Source organism: Tachypleus tridentatus, chromosome 4 (genome assembly GCF_004210375.1).
Source record: "Tachypleus tridentatus isolate NWPU-2018 chromosome 4, ASM421037v1, whole genome shotgun sequence".
NCBI classification, from domain to species: Eukaryota; Metazoa; Arthropoda; class Merostomata; order Xiphosura; family Limulidae; genus Tachypleus; species Tachypleus tridentatus.
Window position 1 is genome coordinate 29,557,417 of NC_134828.1, and position 22,280 is coordinate 29,579,696.

The 22,280-nt window shown below is 36.0% G+C and overlaps 1 protein-coding gene across 5 annotated transcripts in view; it reads right to left on the reverse strand.

Annotated features, from left to right (window-relative positions):
* The window catches only part of LOC143248774 (uncharacterized), a 62,482-nt gene extending 40,202 nt beyond the window's left edge, over window positions 1–22,280 (reverse strand). For 2 of the 5 annotated variants that reach the window (XM_076497469.1, XM_076497464.1), the window contains exons 1-3: window positions 22,147–22,280; window positions 16,721–16,934; window positions 15,993–16,111 (exon numbers count right to left, since the gene is read on the reverse strand). In XM_076497469.1, the coding sequence (XP_076353584.1) occupies window positions 15,993–16,111; window positions 16,721–16,879 (278 nt within the window). In that variant the 5' untranslated portion in view covers window positions 16,880–16,934; window positions 22,147–22,280. Of the gene's footprint in view, window positions 1–15,992; window positions 16,112–16,720; window positions 16,935–17,541; window positions 17,611–19,907; window positions 19,930–21,730; window positions 21,868–22,146 lie in introns of those variants that run through there. The other 3 variants (XM_076497466.1, XM_076497465.1, XM_076497468.1) reach the window with 3 other exon arrangements.

Sequence of the window (22,280 nt, forward strand, 5' to 3'; positions counted from 1 at the left end):
TTATAAGTGCCCATCCCCATCTAGTTTGAAACATATAAACTTTGACCCCTGAATCTTCTTGCTTCACTGAGAGGATATAAAATGTCAAATCCACATAACATACTTCTAATCTCATTCTGTTTTCCCTAAACTATCAAAAGTTTTCTCTGACATGGTTATTGAATTTTTTTTATAACATATAGAAAGAACAGTTATTTTTTCCTTTAGATCCTTTAACATGTCATAAAATGTATACTTAAAACAATCATAAAGAATCTTGTAGACAACCAACATATTATGAAAAAAAACTTATGCTAAGAAAATATTCTCTCAAGTACAAATTAATAAAATAGGTTTGAACTTTAATATCTAAACTTCTTGTTTTTATACATATATTTCTTAACTTATTGTAATATATTTTTTAACAAAAGTAACTAAAGTGAAAAAAAATTAGAAACTTATTAAGTTAAACTGGAATAAGGAAGTAAATAGAAAAAAAAACAAAAAAAAAAAACAGTTTCACATGACCAGATTGAGTTAACTGTGTTATGTGGCTAAACCCAAATGAATGTTTATGGTAAGTTCTTCCATACTGGTTAATTGTTTGTTACATTTAGGTACAGTCCAAGGCCATTGTAAAGTAACAAAATGAAAAGTAAACAAATGCAAACAGACTAGAAAACTGAGGCTGTTTAGATAAACAAGTGTAACTATCTGTTAGAAACTGCAGTCATTCAAGAAAAAAGGGTATTATTGATTCTACTTTCTATTTTTCAATTTTTTCTTTCAGTAAACATTGATAATTTATCTCTACTTGGTGTTAGGATAAAGAAATGAGACATAAAATGAAACATTTTATAAAAAAAAAAACTTTTGATATACACCTCAGAGGTTCTTTGAGGTTAGGCAAAAAAAATGTGAAACCATAGTGAGAAACGTATATTCTTCTAAGAAATCATCTTTCAAATACATTGACTCAGTTGACACTTCACAATTTTAATAACAAGTCTTCTGTTATTAAATTCTGCTCTTTGTTACACACTACAGACTTACATTGCTTTCTAAATTTTGTAAATATACATTTGGTAAATTCAGAATTACAATGAATATTACTAAACAGAGCTATACAGAAACATAGCTGGTCCATCTGAGTGAGTAGGTAATTGATGGTTTATGGGTACTGCATAATTCTGTGTGGCCAGAACAAGAGAAATGTCATGCAACTTGACAGTGAACACTAAACACTGTATAGAGGGATCCTCTGAGCATTCACCAAGCCAAAACAAACCATGGCAGAGCCCACAGAGTAACATGACTTCGAACCATCTAGCAAAATGGTTTGAATGATATTCATCAAAGAGAATACAAAACTTCTAATCAGAAGTACCCACCTTCTTTGGATGACTCAAAGAAGGTGAGAATGGTAATAAGCCATGGTAAGATGGGCTGATCAGTAGAGAAAGTAACATCATACACAAATAGATCCAATTCAGCCAGCTGCATCTAGATATGAAAGCCAAAAGAGAGAATGGCAGATAATCTGTTTTAAAAGTGCATAACCCACTGAGGAAGGAAAACATAACACCAGGTGGGATGCTTTGGTAAGGACTCAAATTTAGAATCATACTGCAAAGAACAATGGAAATGGTAGAGATAAAGAGGAGGTTTGTGGGGCTCAGTGTACAAACTCTAGATTACAGAATTGTGGAAAGTTTATGCACAGAACTGAATCCCCAAATGATGAATGGGGTCTAGAATCTTCAAGGCCAAGGTCCTGGCAGGAACAGAGACCCATTGTCCAGTTTGTAATGAATTAGGGTTCTATGGATCTTCAAAACAAAACATTGATCCTTTCTCCAGGAGGTGGAAGAGAGAACACAGAGGACTTTTAGTGCCCTAACACACTTGACATATAGCTGCTTGATGTGAGAAATGAATGTTAGCTTACAGTCACAGATAATTCATAAGAACTTTGCATCAGGGACCACAGAAATAACATCACCATTGAAATAGAGCACAGGTTCAGATTGCATACTCCATTGGTGGCAAAAGTACATGCAAATGGTTTTGAAAAAAGAAAGGGCAAGAAAATTCCATGTCAACTCAGCAAAATTAGGGAAGGTCAGTTGCCTGACCATCTCAGAATCTCTTGAAACTTTGTAGGAACGATCTTTGGCATCTGAAACTGACATCTGCCAATTGTTTAGCTAAAATTCCCACATTTTCATATTTTTTTACCCAATGGAAATTTTCATTAAATCACTTGCAAGTTGGAAATTGAACGAGAGCCCACTTTCAGATGTCTATATCTATTGAAATATAAGTCCTAGTGTCTTCAAATTTTCTGAAGATGTTCAGATATTTCTGGTAATTAGAGAGAATGCAACAAATGCTGGCAAACAAGCCTCAGTTTTTTGCTTATGACCTCTCAAATTTAGGATTTGTTCAAAAATCACAAATAAAGTGGATTTTCAAAAAATTAGGAAAAATATATCTCTAATACATAGGATCTATTTGACCAATTTTATTGTAGGAATAATATCTGAATTACATTACCAATGCTTAAAAAGCTGTAGTTCTGGAGTATAAAAGGGAGTTATGGTCAATCAAAGTTAACACAGGTAAAAAGAATTATTAATTTTCTAATGGCCAGATAGACATCTTGAATCATAGGTAAGTTGATGAAATTTATGGTAGTAAAAGATGGAAGTATAGTCTACTTGTGTGCCAAGTTTCAATATCCTTCCATAATGCCTTCATGCTAAAGTTATTATACTGCTGACCCTACATGTGCATCCACTCATTGTTGGGAGTATGGGGCCAGTGTTAAAAGTATTTCTGTTTAGACACAGAGAGAGACTATTATGATGTCATCAGGTCGTCATAGCAATTTCAAGAAAAACCTCAGTTTGCTTATGTACACACTCTGGTGTGGAACAATATTTACACACCCCATTTCAGTATGAACATGGGCAGGGCTGATATCATCCAACTTGCTGCAACTTGCTTACCACATGCATGCCTGGGCATATTTCTGCTAACCCTTGCATTTTCATTGCTAATGAAAGTATATAAAAGCCAGTCCAGATCCTGGTGCTTCATCATTGTGTTTCATTCACCATGGTTGCACTTTCACCTTGCTCTGTTGGTGTGAAGTTGTCAAATGGAGAGCAGTGCCACAAAACAGTTCACTGTTATACCTCAAAATTGACTCATCTACAAAATCTGAGACAAGAAGACACAGACCTTCTTCAACACAGAATTTGCCTTGATCTGAAATGTTGGGAGTGCGATACAAGTATGCACAGACAATTCCAGGCACAAGAGACAACCACTCATTCATTCCAGATGGAGGACGGCTCAAGATCAGCCGGGTGTCTGGACAAGATGAAGTATTCTTCTCCTCGGAGTGCAGTGACAGCCTCAGCTACAAATGTGCATTTAGGCCAGTATGTAGCCTCCATTTATGATGGGAAGTGGTGGCTAGGGTTGGCATCTGAAAGTGACCAGGAGCATGAAGACATAAAAATGAAGTTCATGCATCCCAGTGGTCCATCTCCATCATTCAAGTGGTCTCATCCTGAGGACATTTGTTATGTTCCAATTGTTCATGTGCTGTGCTGCATTGAACCACCGAGAACAACTCGCACGGGTCGATAGTACATACTGGATCCCGCAACGACTAAAGTAATTCACGAGTCATATGAAAAATTTCTGTCTAGTAACAAATGAACTTACAACTTTTCTATTTCTTCTGAGCTTGCTGTATACATGAGTTAATAAATATTATTAACAAATCTTTCTCAATAAAGGTATCACATTGCTTCATCTTCAATCAGTGAGTTGAATTATTTGATTAAATTGATTATATATTTTAACATGAAGGCATTATGGAAGGATATTGAAACTTGGCACACAAGTAGACTATACTAACATCTTTTACTACTATAAATTTCATCAACCTACCTATGATTCAAGATGTCAATCTGGCCATTAGAAAATTAATAATTCTTTTTACCTGTGTTAATTTTGATTGGCCATAACTCCCATTAATACTCCAGAACTACAGATTTTTAGGCATTGGTAATGTAACTCAGATATTATTCTTACAATAAAATTGATCAAATAGATCCTATGTATTAGAGATATGGTTTTCCTAATTTTTTGAAAATCCACTTTATTTGTGATTTTTGAACAAATCCTAAATTTGAGAGGTCATAAGCAAAAAACTGAGGCTTGTTTACCAGCATTTGTTGCACTCTCTCTATTCATCAGAAACATCTGAACATTTTCTGAAAATTTGAAGAACTAAGACTTATATTTCAATAGATATAGACATCTGAAAGTGGACTCTCATTCAATTTCCAACTTGCAAGTGATTTAATGAAAATTTCCATTGGGCAAAAAATTATGAAAATGCTGGAATTTCAGCTAAAAAGTTGGCAGGTGTCAGTTTCAGATGCCAAAGATCATTTCTACAAAGTTTCAAGAGATTCTGAGGTGATCAAGCAACCACCTTCGCTGAGTTGACATGGAATGACCCAAAACTGTTTGATGTGATCCTGTTCAATAAATGAATGAGAGCAGTCTGGAGCTTCCACTCAATAAATCTTATGTTTGACAAGCAACACGAGATGTGGAAGATGTCAATATGGAGTTCATTTGCAACAAAAGGAGGAAGTTGTGTAGTGACAGCATTAATCTTGATACTAAAAAGTGTGATGCTCGAAACACAGCCATGAGGGACCCCAAGTTCCTATAGAAAAGCGCTGGAAAGAGTCAAACTCACACATACTTAAAATTTCTTGTCCATTAAAAATTCTGGATAAAAATAGGTAGATAGCCACACAACCTATATGAGTGAATGTCTCTCAAAATGTCTTGCCTCCATATGGTGTCATAAGCCTTCTCAAGGTCAATGAACATGGAAACAAAATGTTCTCTCCTGAGAAAGGCTTCCCTGATCAAAGTTTCAAGTTGAAGTAGGTGGTCCATGGTACAGTGCTGTTAATGGAACCCACACTGGGTGAGCGAGAGGATGTTTTCTGATTTGGGAAACAAAACAAGACAAGCACTAACCATCTTCTCTAAGACCTCATAAAGACAGCTATTCAAAGCAAATGGACAACAATTAGAAGGAATCTTAGGATCCTTCCCAGGCATAGAGAAAGAAAGGGCAATAACCTGGTGCCAAGCATCAAGAAAAACATTCTCCTGCCAGGTTCGATTAAAACAACCAGAAAAATAGCAAAAGAGAAAGAAGAGGAATGGTGCAGTATCTCATAGTGAATATCATCAGGTCTGAAGGATGTACTGATTGACCAATGAACAGCAAGTTTGAGTTCCACTGGTGTAAAGGGGCAATTACAGCTGTGGAAATGATAGGCCCAAGAAAGGAAAAGAGGTGATCACTATACCCAAGGTTTAATGGCCAAGAAAGTGGGGGAAGAAACAGAAGTATTGAATGCACGAGAAAAGCCCTCATCTAGAGTACTGGCAATGTTCTGTACCTCATCAACTTCCTGGGCATTGGAAAGCAAAATGGAAAGAGGAATGGAAGCATACCTCCCACTAACCTTCTGGCTGAATCTTATCATATATGATTTTGTAACTGGTGGTAGAATAGACACTAGTTGTAAAATTAATCCAAGATTCCCTTTAGCTTTGAGACCTGACCTGCCAAGCATGGGTACAGACCTGCTGATAAAGAATGCAGTTAGAAAAGAGAGGAATACTGTCAGAAGGTATCCCGAGAATGTTTATGAGCCTTCCATGCCTATTGGCAGGGAGTACTCCACCATAAATGATGATACCATGTAAAATATGTTGAGGCCTTAGGAAGACTCTGAGCAGCTACCAAGATGATATGAGTCAGTCACTGCTACTAATGCAGACATCTATTGATGGCAGACACATGATGGAAGGAACGAGTTTCAATAAAGCTGTGAAAGAGGATTAGTTGGCTTGGTCCAACTTCCATTGAGGAACACTAGTTAGATGGCATCAACCACAGCCAATCTCCCTAAAAATTATAGGAAAATGATCACTGCCCTGCAGGTCACTGTCAAACCTCCAATAAAACCAATAGAAAGATGAAGGAGAGAAAATAGGTAGATTAAATACAGTAAAAGACTGACTAGATGCATGAAAATATGTAAGAACTAGTACTGAAGAGGAAAAGGTTGTAATCCAAGAACATATGCTCGACAGAACAACTCCTCCCACCAATATTAGCATCACCTCAGTAGAGATTATGTCTTTCAAAGTCCCCCAGAATTAAAAATAGAGATGGTAACTGTTCATTGAGAACATCAAGGTCTAATTGATCATAACTCTCATCAGAACACAGGTAGAGAAAACAAACAGCAACAGTACAACCCAAGGAAATACTGATGGCTACATCTTCTGTGGGTGTATCAAGTGGCAAAGACAGGGCTATCGTGTGCTGGTCGAACAACACTGTCATCCCTCCATGTGCTCATTCATCATAAAACCTGTCATTCTGGTATAAAGAAAACTGCCAAAAAGTGACTGTAAATGCAGGTTTCAGAAATGTTTCCTGTAAGGAAAGATACACAGGATGATTGAAATCAATAATGGGCTCAATGTCAACCACATTAGAACAGAAACCTCAACACTTCCACTGTATCAAAGTGGCCAATTTTATTAGGTGAAGCAGAACTAAATGGAGAACCTGTTGGTTTTATGACCACAGCATTTTTATTTATCAGGAGGAGATCTACCAAACTCCAAGGATTCTGCCCTGAGCAAGTTGGCAAGTCTCTGTCAGTAGACAAAGATTCCAGCAACTGAGGGCATGAAAAAATAACTGTTCCGCATCTCAGGGCCAAAGAGGATCGACCAGAGCAGACACCAGAAGCCAGGACAAAGGAAGTTGATCCAGGCAGTCACTGGAAGGAATGTAAGGACAGAGACAGGAGTAGATATTGACTTGTCAGTTCAATTATCCAGTGAGGTTGAAAGATTCTTCACACAGCATAAAAAAGACTTTGACATAAATACAAAAAGTGCTATCTGCACACTCACTGTAGTACAGAAACACAGTGCAGCAGCATATGTCCATGATGAAGTCAGGGACAACAACTTTCAAGCGTCCAGATAATAAATGTTGTTAACCACTTTTAAATGCTGTACCTCTTTCTCCTCCATCTTAAAGCAAGATTGATAATATCAGGGGTGGAAACCACTACAACTAACAGAGTAAGGGTCGGGTTTGCACTCATAGGCATCATGGTCTTTGCCACCACAATGAGCACACATCACAGAACCATGACAAAATTTCTTCAAATGACAAACTGCCAATACTGGGAGTATCTGAGGTGGTTTGGAATATATGGCTGTACTTTACATTTCAGATAACCTACCTTGACTGTAGTGGGTGAAAGTGGTGATGTAAAGGTCAAAATTAGAACATTTGTAGGTAGCAAAATTATGTCTTTACAAGTAGAGATATGCTCAATGCAAGATACTCCTTGACTGGAAAAACCAGCAAGGATCTCTGACTCAATGATGTTCTGCAAATCCCTCTCAACAATAACTCCTCATGAGAAATTCAAAGTAGCATGGGGAAGAACCTCAATAGGTATATCTACAATGGCTTTTAAATTCAAAAGGAGTTCACTGTATTTTGGGGTAGATGTTTCCACCAAGATGTCCACAGAACATAGCTTCTTCACTGATTTTGGAGAGCCAGTAAGCCCCTCTAATCCCATCTGAATAACAAAGGGAAACCTCTGCAATAAAGTTTTGTCTGACAAAGAAAGCAGAATGAGAAAATGGAGTACAGGTACAGAACAAAAAAGACTTTTTTATGATTTTATTTTTTGAAGATATGGGGGATCCATAATAAATGAAGAGACATTCACTGCCCACTAACCCCAACCACATGAAGTCCTATTAGGAGACTCACTACAATGCCAAATAAGGACACTGCAGCAATGGCAGGGTTTCGTGAGCACTGTACATAACAGACACAATGCAGAAAATGTTGAACACCAATACCAAGTTGATCCCAGCCCAACAGAAACAGCTGAGTGATCCTGGAAATGGTAATCGAAAGTCACCAGTCTACAGGAATTCAAGGCCACAGTGGTGTGTTGAGGTTGGATGCCTCAACCGACAGGATCCTCTCCTCCCCCTTAATGGGTCACTATGCACAGCAAACATGCAGGTGGATGTTCAGATCCCAGAGAAGCTAAATTGAATATATATAACTTTCCCTGGGAGGTCCCCTCACCACATACAGAAGTTCACCTATAACTGATTGATACTGTTAACAGAGAGTTAATACTGTATCACAAGAGGAACATTTGACCCATACATTAATATCAATACACATGAAAAACATTATTACCACCAAGATTAATATCAACTCAGAGGAAAACACTTTATACGTGTGTTAATGTCACAGAGAAAGTCATTTTACAGATACATTGACAACAAATTACAAGAGAAATATTTCATACCAAGCCTCGACAAATATTTTTAGATCTAGGAGCCAGTCCAAAAACTAAGGAACCACATGTGTTTAACTGAGCATCACTATTGTTTGTACTAAGAAATTAGAGCTATACCAGTGCCTCAATTATCTACAATTTTTTTCAAATAATTGTTTCATTAAAATTCTAGAAAATAATTCACATATTTTGGAGAAATTAATTTTGGTTTAGGAAATTCAGATGTTGCATGAAATTCAGGGTTTTCATGTGCAGAATATGATGTATGTTCGAATCATAAGTCAGGCAACTAAAGCATAGCCTTGCCTCGTTAAGACAGGAATAGAAAATATTTGTAGCTCATTTAACTATTTTTTAAATTTATAATTAAAAACAAAATATACAAAAACACAAAAAATACACATTAATATTTGTTAATGACTTCACTCAACTCCCTGTTCTATAATTCACAGCAGAGTGATTGATTGATTTAGTGTTTAATGGCACAAAGCAGCTAGGCTATCTGCACCAAACGTCCGGTTAAAAGGTAAACATAAATGAAATGTAGTTAAATATATAAAAGGAAATGAGGGTAAAACAAAACATCATTGAAAAATAGAAAAAGCATAAAACCAATGTTGATATCCAGTCTACAAAGTTGTAAAGTACTTCCTGTAGCAGAATGGTAATGATCATAACCCACCAGGAAGACTAACAGGCAAGTACAAGAACCACCGTCAGTCACCTGAAGTTGGTCTTTCCAGTCCTGGTTCTGGGTTATGTGTCATTATAGCCAGTACCAAAAGGTAAAGTAATAAAAGTGTGAAAATACATGCAGCAAAATTGTAATAACAACTCGCCAGTACGACTAACAGGTAGTTCAAACAGCAGCATTAGTCACCTGAAGTTGGCCTTTCCAGTCCTGGTGTCGAGTTATTTAATGTTCTGGCCATTTTCCAATATCAAATTGAACTAGAGATATTGAGATTCTGAAAAGGGAACCACAATTAAAAAGGTGTAATGAATAAATATCCAACACTTAAATAAGATTAAAAAGATTAATGGCCATTAAAAAACTAAAAACTTTATCAAGGTGGACACAGTGTCACCATCACAAATAACACTGTCCAATGTTATGGACAAATCCTGGGACAGAACATGTTCAAAATACTGCCGTCATTGGGAGTCGTAACGATGGCAAGAAAGTAAAATGTGGCTTACAGTGATTTGAGTGTTACACAAACTACACACTGGTGCAACAATTCCAGATAAAAAAAACAATGAGTTAAGAAACTGTGACCAATGTGTAGTCTAGTTAGAACAACTTCCTCCTACTGAACCTTACGGAAGCTAGATGGCCAAAGCCCAATATCGGATTTAATTTGAAAAAGCTTGCTGTCACATTGCTCACTCCAAGTGGACTGCCAGCTGGCATGGAGCCGAGCCTTGAATACAGGACCATAGTCTATATACAGAATAGGGACAGTGGTGATAGTGCCAGAGCAGATAGATTTAGCTGCCGTGTCTGCAAGCTCGTTCCCACAAATACCAACGTGGCCTGGTATCCAGAAAAACTGGATAGAAGTAGATGTTAAATGAGAAATTGGCCAGTCGGTTTTGAATATCAGCGAGAACAGAGTGTGAGCCAACGTGAAGCGATTCTAGGGCCAGTAGAAAACTAAGCGAGTTAGTATAAATAGTGCAGTTGGAGTACTGCTTAGCTTCAATATGATCCAGCACAAGAGATATGGTGTACAGTTCAGCAGTGAACACAGAAGCTGTAGAGGGATTCTGCACGCAACCACCGAACCACAACAAACCATGGCAGAGCCCACAGAATTACCTGATTTGGAACCACTTGTATAAATTGGAATGGAATGATTGTTCGAAAGATGTTCAGTAAATAAAAAAAGGTACTTCCAATCGGGAGTATCTGCCTTTTTCAAATGACTTAAAGAAAGGTCACATTTTGGGGCTTTAATAAGCCATGGTGGAATGGGCTGACCAGTGGATTCTGCAATGTCATCCAAGGACAGACCCAATTCATCCAATTGCACCTGGATGCGAAGGCCAAAAGGAGCAATGGTAGATCATCTGTTCTGGAAAAGTATGGCCTACTGAGGAAGGAAAACACATTCCCAGGTGGGATGTTTTGGTAAGGAACGAAGTTTCAAAGAATATAGTAAAGACAGTTGCAAACGGTGAAGGTGCAGAAAAGGTTCATGAGATTCTACGTATAAGCTTTGAACTGGGGAGGTGCTGAAAGCCCCAGTGCAGAGTCAAGGTCCTTGATGATAAATTGGCATCTTTAAGGCCAATGGTCTATGGCTCTACCAGACCCTTATCTTTGACAGTAAGTTTCAAGAACTTGGTCTCAGGGACCACTGGCAGTGAGACTTCACCGATACGGAGTTCATGATCAGGATGAATACCCCATTGGTGGCAAAAGTGCATGCAAATGGTTTTAGAGAGAGAAACATTTAAGCCATTCGCCTTAGTCCACTTCAGTACATGATTGAGGGCAGTTTGTAGTTGCCGCTCAATATATCTCATGTTCGACGACTGACATGAGATGTGAAAGTTGTCAACATGGAGTCCATTCGCAACAGTGAGAGGGAGTTGTTCAGTGATAGCATTTATCTTTATACTGAAAAGTGTGACACACAAAACACAGCCCTGAGGGACCCCAAGTTCCTGTACAAAAAGCGGGGAAAGTGTCAAACCCACATGAACTTGGAATCTCCTGTCCATTAAAAAATTTTTAATCAACATAGATAAATGGCCATGTAACCCATATATATGGAGGTCTCGCAAAATTCCATACCTCCATGTTGTGTCATAAGCCTTTTCAATGTCAAAGAATATTGATACAAGACGTTGGCATTTCAGAAAGGCTTCTCTGATTGATGTTTCAAGTTAAATTAGGTGATCCATGGTGGAGTGCTGTCATCAGTACCCACACTGGGTGGGCAAGAGGAGGTTGTTTGATTCGAGGAACCAAACAAGACAAGCATTAACCATCCTCTCTAAGGTCTTACAGAGACAGCTCGTCAAAGCAATTGGACAGTAGTTTGAAGGAATCTTGGAATCTTTCCCAGGCTTAGAGAAAGGTAAGATAATAACCTGGCACCAGGCATCACGAAAAACATTCTCCTGCCAGATCCAATTAAAAACAATTAAAAGTATATCAAGAGAAGCAGAAGAGAGATAGCACAGCATGTCATAATGTACATCATCAGGTCCAACAGCTGTACTGCCAGACCGATGAAGGGCCATTTTCAGTTCCACCAGTGTAAAGTGACAATTATAGTCAAAAAAGACAGTCAATTCAAAAGAAAAGAGGTTAATGCTCTGCCCAAGTCTTGATGGACAAGAAGGTGGAAGAACAAGCAGAAGTGCTAGATACCCAGCAAAAGCTTTCATCTAGAGTATCAGCAATGCTCCAGACATCAGTTACCTCTTGGCCATCAGAAATTAAGATCGAGAGGGGGACAGAATTGTAGTGCCCACTGACCTTTCAAATCCTGTCCCATATGGTGGTAGAAGATATACTAGTTGTGAACTTAATCCAAGATTCCTTCAGGCTTTGATGTCTTACCCACCTAGCATGTGCACGGGCCCATTGGAAAGCGACTCTGTTCGAAAGTGTGGGATATCTACGGAAAGTACCCCAGGCCCGTTTTTGAGCCTTCCATGCCAAATGGCAAGCAGGATTCCACCACGGACAAGGATATCGTGGAAAATTTGTCTAGATTTTAGGAATACATTGAGCAGCTTCTTGTATAATACATCAGTTACTGCTGCCTCACATTCATCTATTGATGGCTGATGGACAATGGCAGAATCAAGTTCTGCGAGAGCAGTGAAAGTGGACCAGTCTGCCTGATCCAGCTTCCACTAGGGCATGCAGCTAGGGTGGCATCAACCACGGCCAGTCTCTCTCAAAAGTATAGGGAAATGATCACTGCTAAGTGGATTATTGTCAACCCTCCATGAAAAATGGGAGAATAAAGAAGGGGAGCAAACCGAGAGATCAATAGAGGTAAAGGACTGACTACGTGCATGAAAATAAGTGGAAGAACCAGTATTGAAAAGAGAAAGATTGTGATCAGAGAGCATACGCTCTACTGAGTGACCCCTCCTATCAATAACAGCACTTCCCCAGAAGGGATGATGTACATTAAAGTCCCCAAGGAATAGAAAAGGAGATGGCAACTGTTCAATGAAAGCATCAAGGTCTGATTGATCATATGTCTCTCCAGGGGACAGGTAGATAGAACAAACAGTGATGGTATGACCCAAGGAAACACGGATGGCTACTGCCTCCAAGGGTGTGTTGAGTGACAAAGACAAGGTGGGCACATGCTGATCAACCAACAGTGCCACCCCTCCATGTACTCATCCATCACACAGCCTGTCATTTCTGTACAGAGAAAACTGCTGAAAGGTGACTGTATCAGCTGGTTTCAGAAATGTTTCTTGTGAGGAAAGACATACTGGATGGCAGAAAGTAATCAGTGTTTTGTTGTCATCCAGATTAGAACATAAACCTCGACAGTTCCATTGTATCAAGGTGGCCATTTTTAATGACGGGTAGACTAAGTGCCTGGAGAACCCTTCTGTTTACAACCACATCTTTTTTCCTTACTGTCCTTATTCTGAGGATGTCTATCAACCTCCATGAATCCTGCCCTGGGTCAATTGGTAAGGTCTTTGTTGTTGGAAGGGGATTCCAGTGACTGAGGATGTGAACGAATGATTGTTTTGCATCTTGGAGTGGTAGAAAAAGATGTATCAGAAGAAATGCCTGTATTTGAAACCAAAGGATGTGGATCTTGAGGTTTGTTGGAATGTATGGGAGGAACAGAGATGGGTGTAGAAGTCGATTCATCAACCATTTTAACCATGGAGGTCAAAAGACTTTTCATTTGACTTGAAAACGATTCTCTTGGAAGCACAGAGAGATCTGCCTGCACTCCCACTGTGGTTGTGGAACGAAGTGCAGCAGCATATGTCCGAGATGGAGTGGTGGACAGCAATTTCAGAGCCTCATGATAACAAATGTTATGAGTCGTTTTCAGATGCTGCACCTCTTTTTCCTCCAACCATTTTGGGCAAAACAAAAGTAGGAAAGGTGAGAACCATTGCAGTTGACATAATGTGGGTTCATGTCACACTCATAGGCATCGTGGTCCTTGCCACCACAATGAGCACATGTCAGGGAACCACGTCATGACATCTTTGAGTGGTCAAACCTCTGACACTGGAAACATCGGAGGGTATTTGGAATGTACGGCCATACCCTGCAAATTAGATAACCTTCCTTGATGGTAGCAGGTGCACGTGGTGATGTAAATGTCAAAACAAGGATATTTGTTGGCAGTGTAACTCCATCTTTGCAAGTGGAGATGCGCCTCACTGCAGAAACTCCTTGAGTGGAGAGACCAGCAAGAATCTCTGACTCGATGACGTTCTTCAAATCCCTCTCAACAATAACTCCTCGTGATGAACTCAAGGTAGCATGAGGGGTAACCTCAATAGGTATATCTCCAATTGCCTTTGAATTCAAGAGGAGTTCACTGTGTTGGGATGTGGATGTTTCAACCAATATGTCTCCAGATCGAAGCTTCTTTACTAACTTTGGAGAGCCAGCAAGTCCCTCTAGTCCCTTCTGAATAAAAAAGGGGAACATTTGCCCTAAAGGTTTTTCTAAAAGAGAATGTAATATAAGAAAATGAGGTACGTGTGTTACAGATGTTGAAGATTGCTGATCAGAGTCTTCAAGACGCGGTCGTTTCCCTATTGACTGTTTTTTCACTATTTTATTTAAATATTTTGTTGGAGGATCCATAGGAAAAAAGAAAAATTTTGGTACCCACTGACCCCACCCACCATGGAGCCCTATGAGGGGATGCACAACAATGTCATGCAAGGACATTGCAGCAATGCCAAGGTTTCGTGAGCACTATGCCCAAACACCAGCATCAGACACAATGTCCACAACATCCATTGAAAACTTCTAACACTGGTACTTGGTTAACTCTAGCCCAAGTGGACCAGCCAACTGACCCAAAGGGGCCACCCAAAGGCTGCCCGTCTACAGGAATTCAAGGCCAAAATGGTGTGTTAGGGTTAGACCCCTCAACCACCAAGATGCTCTCCTCCCCTTCACGGGTCGCCACGAATGGCAAACACGTGGGTGGATGTTTAGATCCCAGAGAAGGTAACCTGAAAGAACAGAACCTTCCCTGGGAGGTCCCCTCACCACATACAGGAATCCACACAAAAGGGTTCACAGCAGAAGCCCATTAAGTACATATTGCATGTTCAGATTGTGTTGGGGTGTCACCCAGCTACACTTTGTTTTTTTCCTACACATAATTGGTAATTTCAGTATATTTTACCAATGATTTTTCATAATTTTTCCTTAGCACAGCTTTGCACTAATTTTTTACTTATTTTTCCCAGGCACTGATAGGGTGCAAATGCACTTTCATGTCCACAGCAGAAAAAGTACCAAAAATTTAAGAGCTATTTATACCTACGTTAGATACTAAGTCCAACTGAAACAAGAATGAGCAATCAAAAGAGAAAGTATTATTAGAGAAAAAAGTGGAACCTGACTCATGTAACTCACAAAATTTGAAGAAACAGAGTGTGACCATCTAATTGACTGACCAACAGTTGGGTTAATTGATTACGATGACTTTCAGTGATAATGTGATTAAACAACAGTAAAAAGTTTATAATTTAAAACAAGGTAGTTAAATATACTGAAATATGTTATTTTGATTAAACAATGGGCTACACTAGTGTCTTGATTATCTGTTGTTTCTGTTATCTGCAATTTTTTTGCTTTCCCCAGACCAGCGTAGATACTTGAGGCACCAGTGTACATTTACCTTCACAGTAATGAGTGTAAGCTAACAATCACATAACATCCAAAACCACTTGACTGTATTGCCTGAACTAACTGACTTTGACCCATGAGGACTAATTATAGACTGGTTGAATTGTGAAAAAGAAGAAAAACAAAATGGTGCAAAATGAATAATGTGTTGTGGTCCCACAGTTCTTCATTTCTGGAAACAGATGAAGTGGTCCTGAATCCTACATACAAATATAAAGTGCCACAAAGAATTTTATGTCAGGATGGTGACCTGGCACCCAGGATTTGTCGAGGCCTGTTTTACACACACACAATAATATCAATTTACATTAGATGTATTTAATTCGTACATTAATATTACAAGAAAAACATTTTCCATAACACATATTAATATGAAATCACTATAGTAAGACCTTACATAACTATCAAACTAATAATAATAATAAATGATAGCTCACCAAAATTCCAGTACTCTACAACTATTATCCATTCCCACTTTTATCTTATTAAATACTTATGAGTTTTGTCTATATTTCATGACTGCTTCACAGCCTTCTCATTGTTACTTATTATCACAGGTTTTCAGTAATTAATTCATTTGATACACACAGTGTTCTTCCATTTGTTTGGGTATTAGGAAATCCTAATCACAAAAATGAGCAGCTTACCCTGATTGTAGTACTGATTCTGTAACTAGATCTACCAATCGAAAGGCAAGACGTCGAGGAAGCCGTTCAAAAAGCTTCAAATGAGAACCTCGGGCATGGCCTTGGAGGTTTCCGTGGATCTTTTAGGGCCAAGATAAATATAATGTTTTCATACAAATATTAAACATCTCTACAACTTGAAGAGCAATAAAACAGATATGTGGAAGAATTGTTTTTATATTCAGTGTATACTTTTCATTATACTTTATTCAATATAATGAAGAAACAAAAAGTGATAAATTTATATAATGTTTAATTTCTTTTCTACTTCAACAACTTCTAATAAACATCTTTAAAAGCAATATATAAAACACTAATTACTTGTTGAAAACTCTCTTATATTAAACCCTGTAAAAATACTAAGTTCTCAGATTATCCTAGGTATCACTGGCTGCTCTAAACAAAAAGAGAAAGTTACTCGAGTGCAAGTCTACAACCAGATAATTTATTAACATTAACTTGAAATGCTAACAAACACAATCAAAGAAATAAACAGGCCAGGAATTGCAATATTTATATTTAACCTTAAAAGTACTATATGCTTATATCTAACAATCTACTGCTTAGTTAAATATAAAAATTTCGTGAATTATCTGGAAAAAAACTGTTACCCTTACATGCAAATTTTGCACCTACCTATGAAAGAGGGTAAGTTTTGTAAAAGATTTACAGGTAAATTTAACACTTACTTGTAAGAGGGTAAGTTTGTGAAGCAGGTTATTTCTGTTGTAATTTGCCCGTGTTTTTACCAAGTTTGAAGTTTTCACCACAGTTTGTTGCTCTTGAACATTCTGTCTCTGTCTACCTGTACCAGTGTTAGATGCGTTGCTGAAAACTCTGGTGGTCATTTTTCAATTGTTTTCTGATCCAAGACTGCTCGTCCTAGATTACATTTCTGACACCCTTTAAAAGTTGAAGGCTTTGTTAATATAGTCACTTTAAATCATGCAATTAACAATTTCAAAACTGGTTATTAATAAACACGATTTTCTAGTCATTATTACATCTTACAAATACAACAACAGTAATTCTACAAGAATAGAAAAATTCTTTGCCAGTTAAGATAAAAATAGCTGTTAAAATTATTCAACGACATGACATTTAAAATAAAATAAATTTTAAAATGTTGACAAATAATGTTAGAAAGTAAATTATACTTTTTTGCACATTTTAAATATGTAAATAACACTACATAACAGGTTTGTTTTAAATACTAATTACAGATATGCAAACTTATGTTCCAAAATTAGAGTTTTAAGGATTTAAGAAGCAATGAAATTTGAAAATCAAATTTCCATTACAGTGACATATAATCCTTGTACTACCAACACATCTTAACCAGTTATTTGAGTGATTCAAGTCATCAAATCTCTTAACTGCTTTGTAAAACCATTAATTAATAAAAGCAATCATATTGTGTTTGATAACTAGTTCATTTATAAAATAGGTTTATTTTACCAAAGATTCCACTGAAAACATATGAGAACAACATGAATTACTTAAGATTCACCTTATACTTAGCTTTCATACAAAATAGTTGACTAGGTTGCTTCTGGAGTTGGGAAAGCTGTGTAATTTACTGCTTGACAGATTAATGAAATAAATTTATTAATTAACCTCACATGAAGTGATTTAAGATAAAATTATAATGCTAAAAATCAGGTTTCAATACCTTATTCTGCAGATTCATGCTTTTCTTTTTAACAAAGACATATATAAAGGAAACATTTTAATTAATAGAATAGTTGGAATAATTGAAATTATTAACTAATTATTTTTATAAAATTAATCGATTCACTGTAATTTTTATCACTGAATAGTTGAAATAATCAAACCACAATAATAATCAGAAATGCCAGTTGATCATTTTGGCTAGATTAACTGATTTAACAATACCCTTGATAAACCAATTATTTTATAATGTATTTATGTTAACAGGAAATCAGTTGTTAACTGACCAGTTCTAATTGTTCCTATGGAGAGTTTCTATTCAAGCAGTATCTTAAAACATTTATGATAATTTACTTACAGTCCTTAGTGAAACATCACAATGTTTAGGTTATTTTTACCCTATGTTATATGAAAAAATAATGTGAAATACAAGTTTTATGTCATTTTAGACAAAAATAAAGATAACCTTAGAGTTATAATAAATACTGATAAGTTAGGGAAATGGTAACTTAACATTCTTTAACATGATATAAAAATCTACAGAGATTTAACACCTTATGTAACTACTAGAATTTTGGTTATTAAGCCCTTGAAATGAACTAAAGTCTCCAAATTAAATTATCAACACATTTTGTAAATCATCAGAACTAATCAAAATGTTTCAATTAAGAAAACTCCTGCAAGTCAGAACGGTTCTAAAGGTGTTTTTTTTTTTGCCTACTCTGTACTTTTTTTTTGGTTATTTGAACATGACATCAATGGAGTAATGATGCTTATGAAGGCTCTGGGATAAGAACATTTTGCCCCTCGCCACACCAAAGCCCTTCTATATTAAGTAAAATATAACAGTAATGTAAATAATAATAATAAACACATTTTTCTGATTGTTTTGTGTAGTATTATAGCAGAAGTGCATGGAGATGTGAAAGGTATAGAGACCTCCAGCTGTTGATTTACTAGAGACCTCTCAATGCCACACCAGCTACATTCACAAATCATCTTTTTATTGCTTGCAACTGTGTACCAGGAGAGTCCCAGGTCCCAAAAGTGTCACTTCTGTGTATCTTGTGTGTGTGTATCTGTGTAAGTTGAGGCCAAGCATATTCAGACAGGCCCTCAACAATAAAAATACAAATTATATATACACGTATCAAAAAAGTGGGTTGAGTCAGACATGGTCATAATGAAGCTGTCTCAGTTGTCCAACCTTTATCAACTGACAGACACATCAACACTTTTATTAAAACTTTTGCCCTGCCCTCATCAGGAAGTCTCTTTGTAATTTTGTGTGTGTGTATATGGATTTTGTTATTAGAATTAACGTTTTGCTTTTATGACAACATAATGTACAATTCTAAATAAATGACAACATACAGTACAGTTCTAAATAAATGACAACATACAGTACAGTTCTAAATAAATGACAACATACAGTACAGTTCTAAATAAATGACAACATACAGTACAGTTCTAAATAAATGACAAGATACTGTACAGTTCTAAATAAATGACAAGATACTGTACAGTTCTAAATAAATGACAACATACTATACAGTTCTAAATAAATGACAAGATACTGTACAGTTTTAAATAATTGACAACATACTATACAGTTCTAAGTATATAAAAACATACAGTACAGTTCTAAATAAGTGACAATATAATATACAGTTCTAAATAATAGTATAGGGTGAATAAATTACAAAATTCAAATACTACAAAATGTATTTTTTCCCTCCATATTTCATGTGTATTATTTTTATGTTCTGCATGTGGTAACATTGGTGGAAGTATTTATGACAACACATTTACTTGTATAAAGTACAAAAGGAAATAGAAGTGACTCTTGTCTTTAAACTAGTTTATTTGGAGCATTTTTTGGCTAAAATTGAATCTTGCTGATGATAAAATAAATGCACTGCATGTTAATTTATTAACCACCTAAGCAAACTGGCTAGTTAGAGACTGGTATCATGCAAAATTTTCCTTAGATTCAATGGACATGCTTCTACTTTGAGTTTCAAGTAGGCCAAAGCTTATATACACTGCTTTACAAGACAGCTCTCGACAGATCACAGAGTGCTATAATTAGATGGCTTAGCTCACACCTGCTTGACTTGCAATGATTAACGTGAGCGATACTCCTTTGCAGATTCAACAGGGAATTAATGTGGCTAAGATTTCTTTCAAGTAAGCAATACTAACAGGTTTTCCTGTCTTGACAGCCAAAAGTTAATAATCATACAGTCCCAGATTAGTTCAGGATGGAAAAGTACCTGAACTTAAATAATTGTACATGTGCAATTATTCAGAACTCTATAGTAGATTTGTTGTATAAAAGAATGTTGTGGTAGAAAATAGAATACTTTTAACACTTTTATTCACATAATACTACAGGCAGTAAAATTTTTTGATAGGATAAGTTTTACCGATTCTTACAAACATTGTTTTGTATTGCTACCTTAATATGGAAATTTAGAATGAGCCTAACCCTGTTAAATTGGACAAATATTTTAAGATATACTGACTCACAGCTTAACAGGAGTTAAGCTCAACTGAGGATTCAGTGTACCTTTATCATTTTAAATTTTGTGGATTATCTGCTCTGAATGACTTCATTTCTTTCCCAACTTTCCACATGAAATTTCAGATTTTCAATATTTGCATACCCACATGTATAACACACACATATTTCAGATTTTTTCCTTCTAATTCTACCTTAATAACACTACTTTAGTTTATAGCCTTGTTATAAAATCTTGAGAATATGTTTCATACCACATAATTCTTATTAATAAAGAAATATCTGACATATCATCAAATACAATGAATTAGATAATTTCCATCACATAAAAGGGGCATCTCTAAAGAACACATATTTAGAAGATTAAAAGACAACCTCAGATACCATCAAAATGCATGTTTCAGTGAAAATAAAAATGTTCCAAAAATGGCATACCTCATACCCTCAAGCATGGTTTCATTAATCATTTCCTACAAAAGTAGAGCCCCCTTTATAGATTTTCAACTATGCTCTGCTATTACGTATGTAACAGTCTGAGCTTGAAAAGCTTAAAATAGTTTATGTTAAAAAAACAAAACAATTATTTTCATTCTGCTCATATCACAAAAAAAACAAATTTAAGCGTTCACAAGCCGTGTAAAATTTCACAATAACAATTTTCATTTTTATAAAAAAAATGAATAACATTTACTAAATCTGTCACTCAATTTAAAAATGGTGAGTAATGAATTCAACCCCTTTATCAATGGAAACATTTATTTCATTTGTATTGAAAAAAGTGTTGTATGTAAATAACTGTACAAATTTTTTTTTTCACACGTATGGAAAATGGGTCATGAAATGTTTGGTGTGTTATTGCAAATACAACAAAAAATTAAACAAGTTAATGGCTAAGTTTACTTAGTGCACAATTATGCACTCAAACATTTTGAGCACTACTTCAAAACCAGCTCTTCAGTTTAATATCAAATGACAGTAAATGATATAAAAATTGAGTTCTAACTTAATATGGCCTCAAAACAATGAAAAATATAAATCACAAAAGCTATTGCTTGTATTATTGTAGTTACTGCTTATTCAGAGTGGTGAATTATGTGATACTGAGAGTTGAACCTACAGATTTTTTTTTATTCAAAATATCAGAACATTACATATCACATTATACATACTATATTAATTTTAGATAATATACATTATCCATTAATATTTTAAACTTAATATAAATAATTGCTCCTTTTAATAAACCTAGGACTGTCTCAACTGTTGAGCCATTGCAATACCAGTAAAATCCACCTCTCTTGAATAAATAGTAGATACAAACAATGGTACTTCTTCAGCGTTAGTAAATATTTCTGGTTTGTTTGATATCAGAATTAAATCTATTAATTGTATTCGTATACATTTATGGATGTTTCTTATCAATCAATAATTTTATAAGTGCTAATTTTCTTTTTTTTCATTATTTTATACTAGATTAAGTCCTAAAATTTAAAAATAAACTTACCCACATTTAGCTTTGACGTTAAAACTAAAAAAATTATTTTAGGCCTAAGTTAATGACAAATAACATTGACAGAGCAAGTTGACAATGATCGGTCATGGTCAAGGGAAGAAAAAAAAAAGCTCGTTTGAAACTTCAACTGTAGAACAACTTTATCCATTCACACGCACATTCAACTATTCACACAACGCTGAATAAATTAAAATAAAAGTTCAAAAACTTGAGAAAAATCCAACTTATTGGCTATCATTGTTAATATCAAACTACCATAACAATAATAACTTTAACATTACTCCTTAGTTAACAACTTGAAAAGTAATAATAAAGTTATAATACAAAACTATCACTCAGTTTGGGATTTTTATACAGAATTTATGTAAGTGTTAATCAAAAAATATATAAATTATTTAAAATAATACCGCTAGCTTGGGCACTTTACGCCACGAAATTTTCATTTTAACGAAAACTTAAAAGAAGAAATTATTGTTTAACTTCCATTACAAAATAGACAGTACTTAGTCAGTCTCTTAATGGTGTATCAAACACATAGATG